Below are 19,120 nucleotides of genomic sequence, written 5' to 3' on the forward strand. Positions count from 1 at the left end.
AACCACTCTACGGTTGTCTCTATTAATATAACGTACACTTAATGGAAAATAAATTGTGTACAAACAATGCCGTCCCATCAGATTATTTTTTGTCATACAATATTAATAAGCAAGTTTACCTTTAAAAACTTATTTACTGGTTTCATATTATTATATACTAATAAATTGTTTTATAAAAATGATAAACTGTGTTTTTACTTCTTCGTGAATTGTTCCAGAATCAGCAGCACAACCGTACATGAGTTACGAAGGGATATGGGACGGCGGAAATGTCTAGTTTTAGCGTAGCATTTACGTAGCCAACTGTTACAGCTTACGTAGCAAGTCAGTAGAAAACCGTAGCAGTCGTATAATACGCAGAGAGCAGTTGCAGATTGTATTAGGAGTGTGCAAATATCGTTAGATTAGAATAATTCGTACATATTTGATAAGTGACTAAAAATGAAGAATTGACATGTAGACATTTTATCCAATTTCCCCTGAGATTTGAGCTCTTTATATTCTACAGTATTTAGGAAATCAGTTTAACAAATTCCGGTTTTTCATACAAGCTTGATAATATAATTTTGTATGACATCAATATGCGTAATGTCTTACTAATATTATAAATGTGAAAGTTTAGATGTATGTATGGATTTTTGTTACAATTTGTAGACTAAACGGCTGAACAGATTTCGGTGAAATTTGGCATAGATGTAGAGGATAATCTGGAAGAACACCTAAGCTACCCGGTTTTGTTATTTTTATCCCACGCGAACGGAGTCGCGGGCGAAAGCTAGTTTTTTATAAATTGAACATACATGTGGCTTTTAGGTTTATATTTTATGTATGAAAAAATATATGTGAATGATAGTTTAGGAAAATAAAACAAAATTATAACAATAACGCATTTATATCTATTCTTATGCATTATTTAACCCCTTAAATTTATTCTTAAAATATATTTTATGACTTAATTTAACAGCATTATTATCATGTTACAGCTAAATTCGTTAGCAGGTAGACTGAATTTTCAGTAAATTAGGGGTGTTGCTATCCAGACATATTGCACTTTTACTATGTATTTTACTCTTTTAAACTCAAATCAGGTTTTCGATATGCCATTAGTACTGCGTTTTCTGAACATGAAACCTAAAACAAAAATTATATTAGGTTAGAATTCGCTACTTTTTTTTTCGCAAGATTCGTTGGAAAACCATATCGTACAAAATAATGATACTTTGTAAGTTGGCTTTCTATAAATAAGAATCGTATGTTTACGTTGATGACGATTAAAAAAAGCTATATTTTATTAATATCCCAACCATCTAAATTTTACTTTTAAGACTTCATACCTGGTGGAATATGACAATTTTAAATGAATTTCTTAATCTCCCGCAAGTCACGGTCAAAACCAATATAATCAATTCTATCCATCAAATATTGACAAAAGGCCACATTCTGGATGATTGTGAAGTATCTTTTAACTCCTGCGAAAAAAAAAATAACCATAAAATAAGTGTCGAATATAATAATTAAAATTGTAATCCGCAAATTTTGATACAATTAGTACCATTATAGCTTACCTTCATACTTTTTCCAAATACCCTCAATAGTTGTGGTTTGCTTTATCTCTTTTCATCGACATTCTTATCCGTCTTGAAGATCATATGTAGCATTTATAATTCCATTCACTGGAATTACGCCTGTAATACATTCAAACAATTAAAAGCAAGCAAACAAAATTTTTAGCGATGTAAAAAGTTGAAGACGTGTAGATTATATTCACAAGGACATGAAGAATTCGTCATAAAAAATCCCACCAACGACCAATTATTTCGCACCAGAATCATTGCTGAACACGCCAACAAGTTATAAGAAATATTCCATACTACGATTTTCAAGTAAAATTTCAATGTACTCTGCGTCAGTCTAGTAGTCCATGCAAAACCCAAAGAAATAACCCATATTCGATAGAATCAACTTACCATCAGCCTTGAAACAAACCATGGAAATGCCACATATCTCCTACTGTGAAGAACATTTCAAACAAGTAAAATACAAAGCAGATTCATCAAAATTTATAAATTATTTAATATAGGAACCAATAGAACGGAACAAATGTATACTTAATTAACAGAATTATCCCAAACATGTGGTTAATTTCTCTCAATGGTAGAAATATAGAGAAATTTACCAACATATTGTAACAATTTGAAGGATCTTACCTAAGACATCAGTTTTAAGCGACTGCGATTTTTATGATTACGAGTCAATATATTTTATCGAGGTATTTAGACTATTTATAAAGAAAATATAAATAAGATTCCATGGGCATCACAAGAACCAATTTTATTACGATATACATTTGAAACATATTGTGCCAATAGACCAAACATTTGAAGCAACCGATTTTTCACCTTAGAAGTTCCATAGAATAAAAAAAAAATATCCGTACATATTGCCACAAAAACCATCCACTCCAATCTTCCTTGGACTACGGCACATACGAAAAAGAAAATTAAAAATATACATTACCTAGACTGAAAGAATACTTGCCTTTGTTAAAATACCAACGCTTCTTCAACATTGATAGTAATATGAAATGCATCCTTTGGAAGTGTAATTTATTTATTGAAAAAAACCTCGTACATGACACAATAGGACACTTTAACACTACAATATTCTAGAGTACAAGATATAAAAGGGTGAGAGCGAGGACATCGACCAGTGGGAGGCGAAGCGCGGCGGCGGCGAGACAAGACGACGACAACACGCCCTCACACCACACACACATCGATATCACATCCCTGAAAACACAAAAAAATCAATTCACAACCAGATCGTGAGTCTCACGTGCAAAGGAAACTTGCACCCTGCACTGCTCAGTACTATCAAGTTGCATACGTGTAACTTTTATTTTAATAAACCACAATTTTTCGAACTAAAAACATTTATTATCTGTGCTACTACAGCATTGTTTGCTCTGTGATAATACTTTTGCTACACAATCTATGGTGACGTTTCCGCTGACTTTTTTTTCAACCCAACAAAGGAACGGCGCGGAAGCAAAAATCTCTGTCAAACTTACAAGTGTGCCATATTATCTGTTACCAAAATTACAAGTTTCATTATTTCAAAAAGAAGTTTTTATTCCTTTGTTCCACAATAAACAACAATTAATTCATGTTTCACAGCTGGAAATCGATAACAGAGTATCGAAATCAAGTACCCAATCTGATTATGCGATCGAAATCGAAAAATAGTGTCTTAATAGTAGACGAGTGACACAGTCGATTAGAAAGCCTTTTTTCATTCATTTGATCAAATCTTAAAAGTCAATATCTACTTTTCTCCCTTGACTTGCGAATACATTTGCCGCTCGAACAATAAACTTGAGTTAGAAAAAGCAAACTTCGTTTTATGAAATTTGAATGTTGTAATGATACCATTTACTACAATAATATTAACCACATAAAAGAGTCAATGCATCCTGTACAACTTACATATACGTAAAACTCCGAATAAATCACATACTAAAAATAAAGTATAAATTCGAATATAAATATACATAATACAAATCTGTTGCCCGTGATTTGGTCCGTGCGAAATTTTAAAAAAATCTTTATTAGCAGCCTTTGTGTTCTTCCAGACTATATTCTGCATCTGTGCCAAATTTCATCGAGACCCTTTGAGCCGTTCTTCAGCCTTCTAACAAACATCCATCCATTCCTTCGTCCATTAAAACTTTTCCATTTAAAATATTAGAAGGATGTAAAATCTGATTGTGTGAGTACACAGACGAGAGATCGGATGTAAATGAGATACCATCATATTTTTAATTTCTACTTGAAGTCAAGAAAACCTGTCAACTGGTTACTGTTATAAAAGTTTTAGATAACCGTACCAACACCTAAAGCGTATTACCGCAAACAATAATCAAGAAGTTTCAAATAATGCGACGACTGCCGAAACTGTAAGTAATACAAATAACCTAAAAATTTTTTAAGCTGAGTTTATGATATTTTCAACATATAATTTATTAAAAAAACAAATAATTCAAGCTGTAATTCTTAGTGGGCTGTCTTTAATCTAGAGAATCTCGTTATACCCAATAACTAGGATGATAATTCCCACCTAAATACATTAAACATACATAAAGATTACTTAATTATCAATGGAATTTTGTATTCAATTTTATATAATTGTGTAACACAATTTCATGCAGATATAAAAAAATTAACATGAAAATTCAAACCTTTGTCATTTAGAAGAAACGCACATCAATCGTCCTGCCATCGATGCGGGTCCTGTCAAACATTTCTGAAAAATTCATTAAGAAAATCATTGCTGTTACATAAATTTTCTTCATAAATTGATCCAGTTGTTAAAAAACAAAACAACTGCCATTTTAGCTAAATCATATTTTCATTGCTTTATTATTGACAAAAAAACGAACATTTTAGTCGAGCGAATCTTAATATTTGGAACCATTCCAAAAATATAGTCATTTTTATGGAAAAAGAAAAACTTTCAAACTAACACTGTAGTGTTTACGGTTAAATGAGAAATAAATAATTAGTAAAAAATAAACTATAACAAACAGTAAACATAATTTTTTTTCCATTCTATAGGTACAAATAAAACGCTCAAATAACAGAAATTCACGGCAATTTTTCTCGAAACTATGAATTTGAAGTTGTTTAGTTTTCGAACGAAAGAACCTACATACCTTATAAAACACATGTTTTACTTCGTTTTAAAAAGTTAATTATACAATAATTCTAAAGGATACTGATAGCTCTCTCTGCGTCCCACTCCTTGTGGAAGCGCACAACGGCGGTGTCGGAGGCCGTCATCTCCGCGAACTTCACGTCGCCGCACTCGCTGAACTTCTCGCGGATCAGCTGCCACGTCACCGTCGGCGGCAGCTGCGAACCAACACAACAGCTAAAACTACACGACGTTACAAAAGCTATGTAATCATTAATTCATTCATTCATCCCTAGTAATGTAATCGTAACTAGCTCCTAAATAACCGGATCCAATATTGACAATTTACAAAATAAATGCTTGTTTGACAAAACGCCTTTCATTGTGAAATAGCAATACTAGTTATGATGAGCGCCTGTCGCTTTTTGAAGAGCAACAGCTAATAACTGGCATAAGAACATGCATTCCCTTCTGGCAAAATCTACTTAATTTTACTAGTAACACATAGTAACATATACAATGCTGCTTTTTACATTAACTTAATATAATATTTTTCATGTAAAACAAAAACAATGAACTAAAAGTAATTAAATGGGCGTAAGCAGAGTGAAAGGATTTTATTCTAGCATGAGATACACCTCAATCGCTTCTTCAAAAATGTTTCATACGAGAAGATGTTAGATTATCTTATGCTGCATTTACATTTTTCCAGTAAAACAGACCTGTAGTGCTCAAAATTTACAATAGCAGACAACTGGCATGTGGCAGTAAAGCTATATGGTGCCAGACTAAATCATATTAGACAATATAGTAAAGTTACAAAAATAATAATTAAAATATCCCTTACATTAGTAATTATCACCATATCAGATATTTTATCTCTTGAATTTTGTTCAGGTCTGGTATCTCTGACATAGTTCTGACTCTGGTGACTGGAAGCTGATGTGTTCACTACCTGTCTGTTAGGACCTGGAACGGGACCAAAACCTATTAAAGGAATATTTTACATTTCACTCATTAATAAATCAATTGTAATGAAGCGTCGATCATCCAAACTAATATAAGAGCTTATTTAGATATCTAAAAAAAATTGTAAAGTATGAAGAATATATCAAATAAGACTGAAAAATCTTGTAGATTAAACTATATTGTTTATAAGATTGAGGCATTTCTAAACAAGAGATAAACATCATAATGTTTAAAAAACCATACTTTTTTGTCATTTTTAAAAGAAAACTACCATTGTATAGATGAAGGCCAACTTCATCTTTGTGGAATTAAAAAAAAATTAAAGAAGGTAGTCTATATGTTCTTCCAGACTGTGTTAAGTCTGTCCTAAGTTTCATTAAGATCCTTTCAACAGTTAATGTACAAACTCTAACAAACATCCATCTAAACTCACACATTTATAAAGTTAGTAAGAAGATTCAACACAAGAAACAACATTCTTATTTGAAAACTACAGACTGCAGTTCGGATAATCGACGCTCTATAACAACATAACATACCTGATAATGGACCACTACTGAGTCCAGGGTTGCCAATCACATTGCTGTTCATATTTGTATTGGGCATCATGTTAGATGACATATCCGTTGTGTTCATTGCCATATTGTTTGTGTTAACATTTGCCTGCGCTGAGAGCACAGTCGCAAGGTCATTCGCTGTTAAACCTTGTTGGAGCAACTGATTCTGCAATGCTCCCAGACCTGTCAACCCTAGAGCCTGCAATGCACAAGTAGCGCTACAATTAGTATGATTGATGTTTGAAGTTTCTCAATAGTTGATTTAAAAATTAACAAAAAAGAAAACAGATAAGAAAACATGGATAAATGAAAATGTAATATAAGTAAAAAAATAATATTTGCAAGATTTAGTTCTTTATAAATAAAAAAAAAAAAATCTAAACATATTTGGCTACAGTTTATAAAGTTAATCTATGAAATTAATTTCTTAGAAAGAAAAATTAGCCCAGCACAAGTTAAAAGTTATGAAATAAAAAAAAAATCAAATATATTTCACCTTATTTAGAATTACCTGCAAGCTCAAGCCACCGCCGAGAGCGGTGTTAGGGCCAAGTGTGTTTGCAGGCAAGCCGGAGCCCAGGCCATTGAGTGCCACTCCAGCAGTGGGCACAGCGCCCAGCACTCCCGCCCCCAGAGGCGGGTTAGTCCCAGACAAACCTATGTTTGTTGTACTCTGTCCTTGGGGCAAATTCCTAGCGACATCTCTCAATGGCTCCCCGTTAGGTCCCAAACCTAATCCAATACCTTTCAAACCTTCCGGCAGCTTCAATTCATTTTTATCTGATGTACCGCGGTCCATACGGACTGTCATTCTGCGGTCATACAACATTTGCTTGTCAAACATTGAAATTGCCTGAAAATGTAATAATGTTTGAGAAAAACAAACAACAGAAAGAAAAAAATTTACAATAATCTTTTTTTTGAGTCAATTAGAACTAATCACTTTAAAGTACTTACTTAGAAAAAAAATAATTTTACCTGTACAGCCTCAACAGGATGATCATATTCAATAACAGCAAAGCCTCTGCTATTTCCATCTTTATCCACAGCCAAATCAATGTTATAAACTTTTCCCGCCATCTTGAATACCTCCTTTATCTTTGTGCGATCAGCTTTATAGTCCAACTAAACAATAAATCATAACACTATTAAATAATAATACAAAAAGCACTATCTAGAAATTTGCTATGACGCTTCTACATTGAAAAAATTGATATTTTCATCTATCATTCATTCCATTTCCGTAGTTTACAAAAAAAAAGTTTTATTACTATGCAATATTTTTTACCTCTAATTATTACTTGCATTTAAATAAAGAAATGTTAATAATATTCATACTTACATTTGCAACAAATACTTTTTTAACAAGGGGTGGTTGGACATTGATGGAATCCAAAAACTGCAGACTCAAGCCATATGTGTTGTAATTCTCAGACTCTCTTGGTTTACTTGGACCCCAACTAAAGAAACATGTATATTATTATATCTTAAAAAATGTATAAACTGCTTATTTCATAATAAGTCAGAAAAAAATCTCGACTCACTTGTCTTTTTCTTCTCTAGCATTCCTTGAATTTCCTCCACCAGATCTTGTGTTATTTCTAGTCCTATCATTATTTCCTGTAATACCATAATTTTATCAATACTAACATAATAAAGAAGTAAGTTTTGTATTTTTGGATTTTCGTGTGTATTGAAATAAATCAAAAACTACTGGATGAATTTAAAAAATTCTATGTTATCAGTTAGTAACATAGGCTATATTTTTACCCTTTATTAATTTTATGTGGGCAAGGTCAAGAGCAACAGTTAGTTCAATATTGAATCAAGTAATTAACAAACTTAGGACTAAGTATTGGGTTTGTCCATTATACCGGTAACACAGACCCAATACCACGTTTTAGCTATCACTCCCACGTTTTAGCTATCACTCTGTGGGGAATTCAAAAAAAAACAAAAGTAGATAGTCTATGTGTCCTATAACACTATGCTTTACATCTATGCCAAATATCATCAAGATCTCTTCAGCATTTAGGTGGCAAATTCTAACAAACAATGATTTATAATATTAGTAACATTATCCTCATTGCTTTTCTTACCCATTTCCTCTTTCAATACAAGTTTTCGTCCAAATAACTCATATCTATGCATAACTGATAGTGCTTTCTTAGCAGCTTCTGCAGTGGAGAATGTGACAACACCGCATCCCCGAGGCTTCCCATGATCATCAGTAAATAATTCAACAAATGCCACATCCCCTACCTGAAATTGTGCAAGTTTATACATAACACTGATTTGAGACAGAAATGTTTATTTTATGTAAGTTAATAAATCAATGAAGCTCATTTCCTGAATGTATCAATGAATCTTAGTAAGTTTATCTTATAGGATATTTTATTTATTATGTATTTGGTAATGCAATGTTAGATCTTGGAGATGCAATTGTTCACAATTACCTTTTCTTTAAATAAATCTTTAAGATCAGTCCATCGGTATTCGTAGGGAATATTTGAAACAAACAGCCGTTTTCCTTCCGATCGATCGCGGTCATTTGATCGATCTCTCTCAACATCTGAAAAGCGGGAAGGCCTGTCCCCACGCCTAGATCGGTCTCGTTCCTTTTCTTTTTGATTATCCATGACACTTACTTTGGAATAACCCCTCTAAAAATATAATAGAATTACGTTAAAACCTAACGTGTAGTTCACCGGCAGTCACGGTACACCGGTACGAAACAGAAGTGTTCAAAAAATATGTACATTTTAAAATATTCAAATTAACTCACCTTATGTTGTGGTTACAATGTATGTACTATGATTATACCTTTATTTTTAACAACACAAACGTAAAGCGGGAAACTTTTACAATACTATCAAAATGGCGTATTACTGTGTTTTTTTTATTTAACTCCGCTTGTTGATGACGAAAAACAAAATGGCAGATTGACAACTTTCAATGTTGCCTTTTTCGGTCATGAAAATGAAAAATTATAACCTTAAAGGCCGTAATACGTATCTTTTTCGAGCATCATTTATAACTTTTATTATATAATTTAGATACTTTGGTTAGCTACTTTAATTGAGCGTATGTGTTATCATAACCCATACAAACACGTAAGAGAAAGTCAGGTGTGTCAATGAAGATGCATTGCTTAACGTCTAATAGGTTTATTACGAAAAAACTCTTGGATGATTGAGTTCTTGATTTTTAAACAAACGTGCATAAGTAAAAGGTAAAAAAGTAACTCCTTATAAAACTATGTTTTGAAAATAAACAGTAATGTTTGTTGATAACGGAACATAGGTACACGATTTTTTCTCCAATAGCAACACAAAAGTGCGCTATCATTTTGTTGTACCACCAACATGTCAACTAGAATTTTAATCTGTAAGTAGAGTACACTGCAATGGTATATTGGATGTATATGTGTATTTTTCTCCCACGGCAGTGGCAGCGGCAATAGCCATGCAGTCAGACTTTGGATCTTTAAAATAGTTGTGAAAATATTTTAATGATGGAGCAGGCAAAAGTTAACATACCTAAACTTTTTGTGTGCACTGTTATTGAAAACAAGGATGAAATTGAAGAGGTAATGAGTACAAATTTGCTATTCCTCAACAAAGAATAATTTAGTCGGCCATGTAAAACGCAGTTTCACCGTAGTAGCGACGGCGGCGCTGTAGTCATAGCGCGAAATTTTAAATTATATTTAAGATAGTGGTGAATGTCCCCATTAACCTAACTTTTTGTTACAGAGATATGAAAGAGCGTACACTTTCTTGCAGTCTCTTGTAGCTGATTGTAGCGAGAAGGAGGCACACGATGCACTCAATAATGCTGTTTGTAAGAATCATGAAGACATATCACTTGGAATGCTCCTCTCTATTCTCACTGAACCCCACAATGCAACCAAATGTTACAGAGATCTAACACTTATCACTAGAGATGGATTAACATGCGTGCTCAACAATTTGTCAAACTTAATTCTAGAGAGATATTTAAGATTTCATGATACTACAAGGAATCAGTTATTATGGCTCATAAAAGAAATGATGAGGAATTCTGTTACAGGAGTAGATAATGTTTGTTGGAACCTAATGCGTTATGCATCAGGAGGAGATATAACACCAAAAAACATTTATCTAGTAGAATCTCTTTTAGATATTTACATTGAAAATAAAGCATGGTTGGAGAAATTTCCTGTCCTAATTTGCATGGTTGTATATACTTACTTGAGATTGATTGAAGATCACAATGTACCACATTTAATGACATTGCGTCAAAAAGAAGTCAATTTTGTAATAACTCTTATAAGAGAACATTTCACAGATGTTTTATCTTTAGGGCGGGATTTGGTGAGACTACTTCAAAATGTGGCTCGTATACCTGAATTTCACCAATTATGGCAAGACATTCTTACAAACCCCAGATCACTATGTCCAAATTTTACAAGTGTCTTACAAATACTGAACACAAGAACTTCAAGAAGATATTTACAATCAAGGATAACACCAGATATGGAAAGAAAACTAGTTTTTCTTACCTCTCAAGTTAGATTTGGACACCATAAAAAATACCAAGAATGGTTTCAAAGGCAATATTTAGCTACCCCTGAATCTCAATCACTTCGTAGTGATATGATAAGATTCATTGTAGGTGTTATACATCCAACAAATGAATTGCTATGTTCAGACATCATTCCAAGATGGGCAGTTATTGGATGGCTTCTCACTACATGTACATCTAATGTAGCAGCATCTAATGCCAAACTTGCACTCTTTTATGACTGGTTGTTCTATGACCCTGACAAAGATAACATAATGAATATTGAACCAGCAATCTTAGTGATGCACCATTCCATGAGATCACATCCAGCTGTTACAGCAACTTTATTAGATTTCTTGTGTCGTATTATTCCAAATTATTATCCACCATTTTCAGATAAAGTCAGACAAGGTATATTTAATTCTCTTCAGCAAATTATTGAGAAAAGGGTATTGCCCAATTTGCAACCATTGTTTGATTCACCCAAATTAGATAGGGAATTAAGGACAACTGTTAGAGAAACATTCAAGGAATTCTGCAGCAATAGCAATGGAGAAGGATGTTCTGGTGTCCGTGAAGAAGGTCTTGATGATTTGCCTAAGATGGGGCCAGATGAACCTGCATTTTCGGATGATGAAGACGAACCTCATAACAATTTACCTGAAGACACAGATGATGATGATATACCACTATCCGAAGTGAGAGCAAGGGAAAGACCAGAGTTGGCAGCAGCACTGCCATTACTTTTACGTCCTTTTGCTGAAACATTATTAGATGATAGATCTACAACTGCCACTAAAGCCTTCATTAATGCATGTGGAAGTCCAATGCCAACAGTGTCCGCACTTGCAGATTTGTTTGCAGCAATTTTGCAAGAAGCTCCTCCTGTCAAAATTACTTCTAATCCTACACCTACGGAACTAGAAGCTGTACTAGATTCTCCTATATTTGCCATGTTCACTTATTTGACCGAAGGAACAGAGGCAAAGCGAAAAATAGTACTAGATATATTTAAGGAGATCCATGTACAAAGTTCTTTTCAAAATGTAGGATTTTGTTTATTATTTTACCTGAAAGTATGTTACGAAAGAGATAGAAAGACAGAGCGAGATGCGGGAAGGAAAAAAAATGTTAAATTCAAAGTTGATGTATATAAAAATTACTGCAATCACTTAGAGACGAAGCTGGCTGACAATTTGGCCTACGACTTTGAAAAGTGTCAAGAAACTGATGCTAATCTACTGGTGTGGTTGATACCTGATATCTATAGAGAGTTCAAAGATCAAGCTCAAAACCACATTAAACTGCTGAATGTCATAGTTTCAACTTTGGATGCTGTTCAATTACAGCGCCTTGTGTGCCTTACACTGCAGGGCACTTTGATGATGTTCAAATCTGATGATATTACAACAATGCTTTCAACAAGTCTTGGATGGGAGACATTCGAGCAGTATTGTCTTTGGCAACTTTTAACTGCTCATGATATCTCCGTTGAAGATGTCTTACCAATCATTCCCAAATTATCTTATAAAGGTCATGCCGAAGCTGTCACCTCTGTCTTGTTAATGTTGAAGCAGGAGCGTCCAACAGCAGACGTTTTGCGACAAATGTTTTGTAGAACAGTGGATGATGATGATACATTTGTTGTCTCCACAATTATGTATTGGTGTCAGGACTTTGAAGACAAAGTTGGAGATTTGCTTTCAGTTTTATTAAGCACTCGATACCCTGGCACGAGTCCAAATAAAAGAAAACGCCCTGGTAAACAGAGTATACCTCCCAACGCACCACCTTCTGCTGAGCAAGTATGTTCTATTTTAGTATACTTTGGCATGACGTTTTATCCATATTAGTTAATTACCATATTGTATAATTTTGTATTTCAATACAAAAAAGGAAGACATTATAATTGAAGATATTTTTACTTTTTCCTCAAGGTTTTAGGTCATTTGGAACAAATAAGGGTACGTTGTGTGGAACAGAATGATATGTCTATTTTCAAAATGGAATGTATGCAAAAAGCTCTACAACAATCACAGTCCAATAGCAGTGACAGCTTACGAGTAAGCATTGTTTTAACATAAGATTTTAATATCTCTTACAGAGGTAAAACACATATTTTTCTCTTTCAGAGACAATACAGTCAACTGTTCTCTCTGGCATGGGAAGACGAACTACCAATATCAAGAAGAGCCAGAAAGTTAATTTCTAATTCTTTACCTCTTAATCAAAATTTACATTCCTCTAATGAGGATAGTGAGGTATTATTTATCATTCAATTTATTTCTCAAATCTCATCTCAAAAGTATAAACTTATCTATTACTAGCTGTTTCTTGCGACTTCGCCCGCGGGAAATTAAAAAAATAATGAAAAAACAGTGTTACTCATAGATAAATTACCTTTCTAATGGTGAAAGAATTTTTAAAATTGCCCCAGTAGTTTTTAAGTTATTTCGATACATACAAAAATACAAATCTTTCCTCTTTATAATATTAGTATAGATATGGTCTACCCAGAAATATAACAGCCTTTGTCATATTGCGAAAATATGGAAATTACTTTTTTGCGTAAGCGTAATAAAAAATTCGATTTAAATATTCAAGGCCCAGGAAATTTCATTATTAAATCTGTATTTAATACAACTTATAAAAAGTGATTATTTATTGGGTTTATGTTTCAGGAGGAAGAAATTGTGAAACCTAAACAGGCAAAGAGAAGAAAAAAAGCAATTTCAGACAGTGAATGACGAAACTTTTTTAAAAAGTTTGGTAAATTTAAAAGAAAAAGTTCAACATTTAAATATAATCAATTTTAATATTGATTATGTATAGAGGAAACTATGAGTTAGTTACCATATGTTGAAATAACCGAACTTGTTGCAGTACTGGTTTATGGATGTAATAATTAAATATTATTAATATTTATAACTACATGGAAATACTATGTTGGAGACACCACAAAAAATCTGATACTGTTTAATATATCAAAGCTCCTTATTTGGTTATGTAAAAAATTTCCTTGTACATAAAGTTACGTTAGGGCTATAACCGAAGGACAAAATAGATTCCTAGAATAACTACTGTGTGAAATAATTACTATATTAAGTGATGTAGTAACTTAGTGTCGTGAGAACAATAAAATCTTTTTATGTATATAATATTAGTATAGCTTTTATACTTGTTAACTGAGGTAAGTACATATTTTGTCAAAAGTTTAAACAGAGTTTTAATGTTAGTGACATAAGGTATATAACATAGAATAAGGAGCTTTGATTTAACATAAGTAATAATATAACTTAATTGCATATATGACCTCACTGAGCAGAATACTGTCAAAACTTATTTGGGCTGGACTGATTTTTTTACAATTCTACTTTGAAATTATCCCCTGTTAGTATTTTATTTAATTAATTAACTTTATTTTACAAATCGTTACTCAACAATTATTACTTTGCTGCATTTGCTTACAAAAAAATAATATTTGCACAAATGTACTTGGATGGTTACAAGGTATACATTTCTCCAAGAAATGTTGGACTATGTCCATATAAGTCAATCATCGAATGCATTGTAAATTCCTAGATCATTAATAGTTAATATAAATAATAGATAATTGTTGTATAGATCTTTAGTCCCCGAATTTTTTTTATGTTTAAGGACACGAGACCAACTGTATGAAAAATTGTATTAAATAACATTTTTTTAAAAATATTTTACAACACTAGGATCAATAAAATATTTTCCCTTTAGGTAGTTTTTATTTGGATTTGTATATTTTAATTTAGGACAACAAACATTACATATATTTCGATATTTCTTTATATTTCAACGAATGTTTCAAATGTGACTATTTTTTTTAAATTCCCTAGGAATAACATTGTGGTATTTATAGATTCTGGAGTTTATATCTTAAGGTCGAAATTTATTATTTTATTGTCTTAAAGACTATGTAACAGCCACTAACACTTTTTAATTTCCTGCAATTAATTTTATGAGTACATATCTTGTAATTCACATATTTTGCGATATAATAAATACAATGTAAATAATATGTAAAAATTTCTGCGTGAAAAAAGCGAAATTAGGTATTTAAACACTTAATGTAAGTTATAATCAAAATTTTATTTATTTTCCCGCCTTTTACACTGACCGTGTTTATGGCTTTTAATTTAGCATTTAAAATAATTACAAACAATAGTCACACATTATGATCAATTTGTCTGGTGTTATGTAGGAATGACTGGAAGCTTGCTTCATTATAAAGGTTTTTTGAAGTTCAATAGAAAAACTTTTCTGATAAGATGAAAAAAAACTGGTTGAAGAAAGAAAATGGACAGTTCAACACCCATCCAAGTAATATACATTACAAACATTTACTAAGGGTAAGGTAAAACATTCAAAAGAATGGCAAGTATCTTATGTCTTTTGTATATCAATAAAAACAACAAATTCTTACAATATTTCCCGTATTCCCATTACAACTAATGAACATTAATAAATCACTAGAGCCTTCCCTGTTTAAATCTCTGTCTTGCTTGTGCTTTGCTGTACTTTGGCTTCTTTTCAGGTTGAGCAGTTTCTTTATTTGCATTGTCACTTCCAACTGGAAAACAACACATCACACATAACCAATTTAGAATTTTTAAAAGGTGTTTGTTGGTTGTGTTAACTTGTTATTATTGAGAACTTAATATGACAACAGTGTCTTACTATTTCTTATTAAACTTTTATTCACAACTAGCTGCTGCCCACAACTTCATACATGCAGAATTAAAAAAAAAAATTAGCAAGTTATGTGTTCTTGCAGATAGTGTTCATATGTGCTAATTTTAATTGAAATCCTTTAGATACTTTGAGGATACATAGTAACAAACTTCCTTCCATCCATTAAACATTACTAATATAATAAACCAACAGTTAAGTAACAAAGGTGAGAACTAAAAAATAGAAGTTACCTAGATCCTCAGGTGGCTGGAGAGACTTGCCTGCACCCCATGTATTCATCAATGTTACAGCCTTTCCAATAGACCAGCCTAAACCTGCCAATGCTATTGAAAATGCAACCATACTGAAAGGATGCTGAAAAGAAAGATTTAATTTAATTCCATAGAATAGTAGGGTGACACGAAATTATCACATCAGAGGCCATATGAATATTTTCAAGGTCAAATGTTTCAGTGGCATTGAAAATATAAAATCTATTATTTTTCATATAGCACACAGAATACTGAACTGAGCCATATGTTACTCGACTTAAATACTATCTTTATAATGAAATAAAACATTTCTTCTCAAACTACAATAGTTATATACTCACCCCTAATGTTGGATTGGTTGTGCAACAGTAATCCAATATAACAACTGCAATACCAACAATGAATCCCAGACATGTGCATATCCAAATAGTGTTTTGATTGCCTGAAAATAAAGTAAATACAACATTTTATCTGACTGAAAAGGAGGAGTTTCTTAACCTATTTGGCTCCGTGCAGGCTGGTTTTTTAACATTAATGTACAAAATTTTATCATGACTTTTATAAATAAACAATGTTAAACAAATATTTTAAAAATTTATGGCTCCACAAATATGTATGGCAAGGCAGTTAAGTAAGGAATTACATAAATGGTTATATCCATGAAGACTTGCAAGTGCAGTATTCACAGAGTTTCTGTTATGTAGCCTTCAAATATGATAATGGAACTTCAATCATCACTAATTGTAGAAAGAATAGTGACAAAATTAAAGAAACAGTACCTCAATTTTTTTTATAATCAGTGATGGTGTAAAATAGAAAAATTAATAATACTTGTACTTACTTTGTATCTTTTGCTTTTGCGTGTCCGTTATATTTTTAATGGACTCTATCAGTTTCTGATTTTGAGGATCAAGTTTTAAAGCTATAGTGTATGAGACAATTGCTTCATCATACAAACCACTTGCTGCTTCAACTTCAGCACGTCGAAAATAACCCTATAAAAATAATAAGGAACATAATGAAAACATGCTAAAGTCATATTAACCTTATACAGTAATTTTCAGAACATACCTTTGCCCATTGCGGTTGTAATTTAACGGTTTCATTTGCATCTTGTAATGATAAATAATGTTGGTCCAGTTTCAAAAATGCAAATGACCTATTACTATACAAAACGTAATTGCTAGGGTCCATTTTAATAGCATGTGTATAATGTAAAACTGCCTCAATGAATTTCCCATCTTTTACACATTCGTTACCTTTGTTTTTAAGTTCTTCGACACTGAGCGTTTGAGGCTCTTTTTTTGATTCATCCATTTTACATAAATAGATTAGATTTTAATATAAATATACAATTGTAAAACTATAAGTCAATAAAGTACATTTAAAAGATTATTAAAATTATCTTGACCTCAATATGTACAAACCGATTGTCAAATTGACAATCATTTGACAATGACAAAAAAGCATCACAAATGGGACGATTCTCCGCAGATAACATTAAAATGGAGTACAAAACAAATAATTGTAATTAAAAAAGGTAGATAGGTACAAGTTTCAACTTACAAATACAAGTTACAGTAAAATAAAATGACTGGAATTCTATGAAAGATTACAATTTTTTGTTAAAATTAATATTGATTCTTGACTACACTTTCTCATTTCTCAGCATGCGTCAATGTCACGTTTAGATAGATTTGTTGACTTTTTACAATCCCTTGTTTTAATTCAAAAAACTAAAAGGTTACGCTTGTTTTGAATATCTTAGTATAGTTTTGCATTATTATTTGATCATTGAAAATGTTTGGTTTGAAATTGAAATATTTTTTAAATTTATCTGGGAAGGTTATTGTAAGAAATTTAAGAAATAGGCGGAGACCAGAGGTTACTGCTAACCCTGGATTGAATAAAAGAATACAAGCTTTTAAAGAGCAGGGAATTAAGATCGAAGATGATGATGCGGAGGAGTTTGTTGAAAAATCAAACAGCAATTTCTATAACGTGAGTTGGTCTGTTATTTTATTTATGTTATGATTTACAAGACATAATTAACTGTTTCTGTTCATCCAGGTTGGCGATGCCTACAACGATCATTTAAAGGAAACTTTAATAGGAAAACATGACCTGCAATACAAAATTGTAAAGGAGAAGTATTTTAAAGAGGATTTGCCTAATTTATTAACTTGGAGTGAAAAAGAACAAATCCGCCATCTCGCTACAACAGAACCAGATGAATGGACACCACAGAGAATAGCAGAATGTTTCCCTGTTACAGTACCAGTTGTAAAGGTATTGTTATAATAGTAATTTAAATTAGATAGGTACATGGTAATTGATTCTTGCAACATAACGATTTTCAACAGATTAATAAAAATTGGAGATGGAACAAATACATTTATAAAATGCATTAGTGTTATATCTCGATGTTTAACAATACAAAGCTGTTTCATCATACTTTTACTATGTTTCAGAAATTATTAAAATATCCTTGGAAGCCGGCCAATGAAGAAAGAATAGCACGACATGATGCATCAGCTATGAGAAATTGGCGAGAACTTAAGGAGGGAAATTTAAATATACCTGAGGACTTAAGTAAACACTTCTTAAAATTTTCTGAACGACAAATACCCCCTCTCAGTAAAAAATCAATAAAAGTTGACTTAACTCAGGCACAAAAAATAGGTGAGTTTGAACAGATTATACAAATGTGTGCTAAAAAAGATAATGTTGAAAATGATATAGAAATGCCAGATAACCAGCAAAACAGTAACAATGAAAAAAGTAACAAAAGAGTAGTGAAAGACCCGAGAAGAATGACATTAGAGGATTTAACTACAAGAATAAAGGAAAGGTTAGAAAGTGGAAGTGAGGTGAATACTCCAGATAGAATAATCATAGACACTGTAAGTACAGATAAATCAAAATTTGTAGACAATAAGGAAATTGATTTAATAAGTTATAAGCAAGAAAATGATTTAAAAGAATATAAAGAACCAGACAATAAATCAATCACATTAATGGAATATCCAGAACGAATAAGGATTCCTAAAAAAGCATACAAAAAAGGTGCCACATACAAAATAAATGATTGCTATTATGACCATGATGGAAGATTTTTATATAGGGTTTTAGGTTTATCAGAATAATTGAGTAAATGAAACATCAACATTCAAGCCTTATTCTTTTATACAAAAATTATATGCATTTTAATATAGTCCATTACAGTAAAATAACTTAAATATATTCAAGTAATATATTGCTACAGTACACATCAAAGTGATTGCATGTCTTTTATTATTATATTTTTACATACAATTGTTATTCAAGATATAAAAATACAATATGAGACCTTTAACATTTGTATTTTATATGAAACAAAAG

General features: G+C 31.9%; 4 protein-coding genes across 8 annotated transcripts; 2 read left to right on the forward strand and 2 right to left on the reverse strand.

Annotated features, from left to right (window-relative positions):
- Positions 1 to 876: 876 nt before the first annotated feature.
- LOC106104859 (heterogeneous nuclear ribonucleoprotein M-like) lies at positions 877 to 9,137 on the reverse strand. 5 transcript variants are annotated; one of them, XR_001225696.1, is made up of 14 exons: positions 9,004 to 9,137; positions 8,675 to 8,881; positions 8,318 to 8,480; positions 7,763 to 7,838; positions 7,561 to 7,678; positions 7,197 to 7,343; positions 6,715 to 7,071; positions 6,201 to 6,417; positions 5,540 to 5,679; positions 4,775 to 4,910; positions 4,238 to 4,302; positions 1,566 to 1,685; positions 1,335 to 1,469; positions 877 to 1,131 (listed from the first exon to the last, which is right to left on the reverse strand). XR_001225696.1 is itself a non-coding variant. In XM_013285044.1 (12 exons), the coding sequence occupies exons 2-11, from the start codon at positions 8,855 to 8,857 to the stop codon at positions 4,247 to 4,249; spliced, it is 1,593 nt and encodes a 530-aa protein (XP_013140498.1). In that variant the 5' UTR covers positions 8,858 to 8,879; positions 9,004 to 9,137; the 3' UTR covers positions 2,590 to 2,789; positions 4,238 to 4,246. The 5 variants fall into 5 exon arrangements, 4 of the variants coding, with proteins under 4 accessions (XP_013140498.1, XP_013140500.1, XP_013140499.1 ...); XM_013285044.1 differs by lacking the exons at positions 877 to 1,131; positions 1,335 to 1,469; positions 1,566 to 1,685 and adding an exon at positions 2,590 to 2,789 and having other exon boundaries at positions 8,675 to 8,879; XM_013285046.1 differs by lacking the exons at positions 877 to 1,131; positions 1,335 to 1,469; positions 1,566 to 1,685 and adding an exon at positions 2,590 to 2,789 and having other exon boundaries at positions 5,540 to 5,661.
- A 428-nt stretch (positions 9,138 to 9,565) lies between these two features.
- LOC106104878 (integrator complex subunit 3 homolog) lies at positions 9,566 to 14,512 on the forward strand. Its single transcript, XM_013285073.1, has 5 exons — positions 9,566 to 9,807; positions 9,974 to 12,568; positions 12,701 to 12,826; positions 12,896 to 13,024; positions 13,445 to 14,512. Exons 1-5 carry the CDS (start codon positions 9,730 to 9,732, stop codon positions 13,508 to 13,510), a joined length of 2,994 nt encoding a protein of 997 aa, XP_013140527.1. The 5' UTR covers positions 9,566 to 9,729; the 3' UTR covers positions 13,511 to 14,512.
- Positions 14,513 to 14,864: 352 nt separating this feature from the next.
- On the reverse strand, positions 14,865 to 17,183 carry LOC106104889 (hsp70-Hsp90 organizing protein 3-like). Its single transcript, XM_013285085.1, has 5 exons — positions 16,811 to 17,183; positions 16,581 to 16,734; positions 16,081 to 16,181; positions 15,719 to 15,842; positions 14,865 to 15,366 (listed from the first exon to the last, which is right to left on the reverse strand). The coding sequence occupies exons 1-5, from the start codon at positions 17,054 to 17,056 to the stop codon at positions 15,266 to 15,268; spliced, it is 726 nt and encodes a 241-aa protein (XP_013140539.1). The 5' UTR covers positions 17,057 to 17,183; the 3' UTR covers positions 14,865 to 15,265.
- A 233-nt stretch (positions 17,184 to 17,416) lies between these two features.
- Positions 17,417 to 18,907, forward strand: LOC106104888. Its single transcript, XM_013285084.1, has 3 exons — positions 17,417 to 17,740; positions 17,810 to 18,028; positions 18,211 to 18,907. Exons 1-3 carry the CDS (start codon positions 17,540 to 17,542, stop codon positions 18,883 to 18,885), a joined length of 1,095 nt encoding a protein of 364 aa, XP_013140538.1. The 5' UTR covers positions 17,417 to 17,539; the 3' UTR covers positions 18,886 to 18,907.
- The last annotated feature ends 213 nt before the right edge of the window (positions 18,908 to 19,120 follow it).

The sequence above is a fragment of the Papilio polytes genome, unplaced genomic scaffold, assembly GCF_000836215.1.
Source record: "Papilio polytes unplaced genomic scaffold, Ppol_1.0 DF823399.1, whole genome shotgun sequence".
NCBI classification, from domain to species: domain Eukaryota; kingdom Metazoa; phylum Arthropoda; class Insecta; order Lepidoptera; family Papilionidae; genus Papilio; species Papilio polytes.

Bases quoted from the DNA above. Each gene is read 5' to 3' on its own strand.
- LOC106104889 (XM_013285085.1), bottom strand. From the start codon at position 17,056: ATGGATGAATCAAAAAAAGAGCCTCAAACGCTCAGTGTCGAAGAACTT. The intron at 16,735-16,810 runs GTATGTTCTGAA...TTATTTTTATAG, and splicing joins TACAACCGCAATGGGCAAAG to GGTTATTTTCGACGTGCTGA. The intron at 16,182-16,580 runs GTAAGTACAAGT...CTTTATTTTCAG, and splicing joins GCAAAAGCAAAAGATACAAA to GCAATCAAAACACTATTTGG.
- LOC106104888 (XM_013285084.1), top strand. From the start codon at position 17,540: ATGTTTGGTTTGAAATTGAAATATTTTTTAAATTTATCTGGGAAGGTT. The intron at 17,741-17,809 runs GTGAGTTGGTCT...CTGTTCATCCAG, and splicing joins CAAACAGCAATTTCTATAAC to GTTGGCGATGCCTACAACGA. The intron at 18,029-18,210 runs GTATTGTTATAA...ACTATGTTTCAG, and splicing joins TTACAGTACCAGTTGTAAAG to AAATTATTAAAATATCCTTG.
- LOC106104878 (XM_013285073.1), top strand. From the start codon at position 9,730: ATGATGGAGCAGGCAAAAGTTAACATACCTAAACTTTTTGTGTGCACT. The intron at 12,569-12,700 runs GTATGTTCTATT...TTTTTCCTCAAG, and splicing joins CACCACCTTCTGCTGAGCAA to GTTTTAGGTCATTTGGAACA. The intron at 12,827-12,895 runs GTAAGCATTGTT...TTTCTCTTTCAG, and splicing joins ATAGCAGTGACAGCTTACGA to AGACAATACAGTCAACTGTT.
- LOC106104859 (XM_013285044.1), bottom strand. From the start codon at position 8,857: ATGGATAATCAAAAAGAAAAGGAACGAGACCGATCTAGGCGTGGGGAC. The intron at 7,679-7,762 runs GTGAGTCGAGAT...ATGTTTCTTTAG, and splicing joins GCTAGAGAAGAAAAAGACAA to TTGGGGTCCAAGTAAACCAA. The intron at 4,911-5,539 runs GTAAGGGATATT...GTTGGTTCGCAG, and splicing joins ATATGGTGATAATTACTAAT to CTGCCGCCGACGGTGACGTG.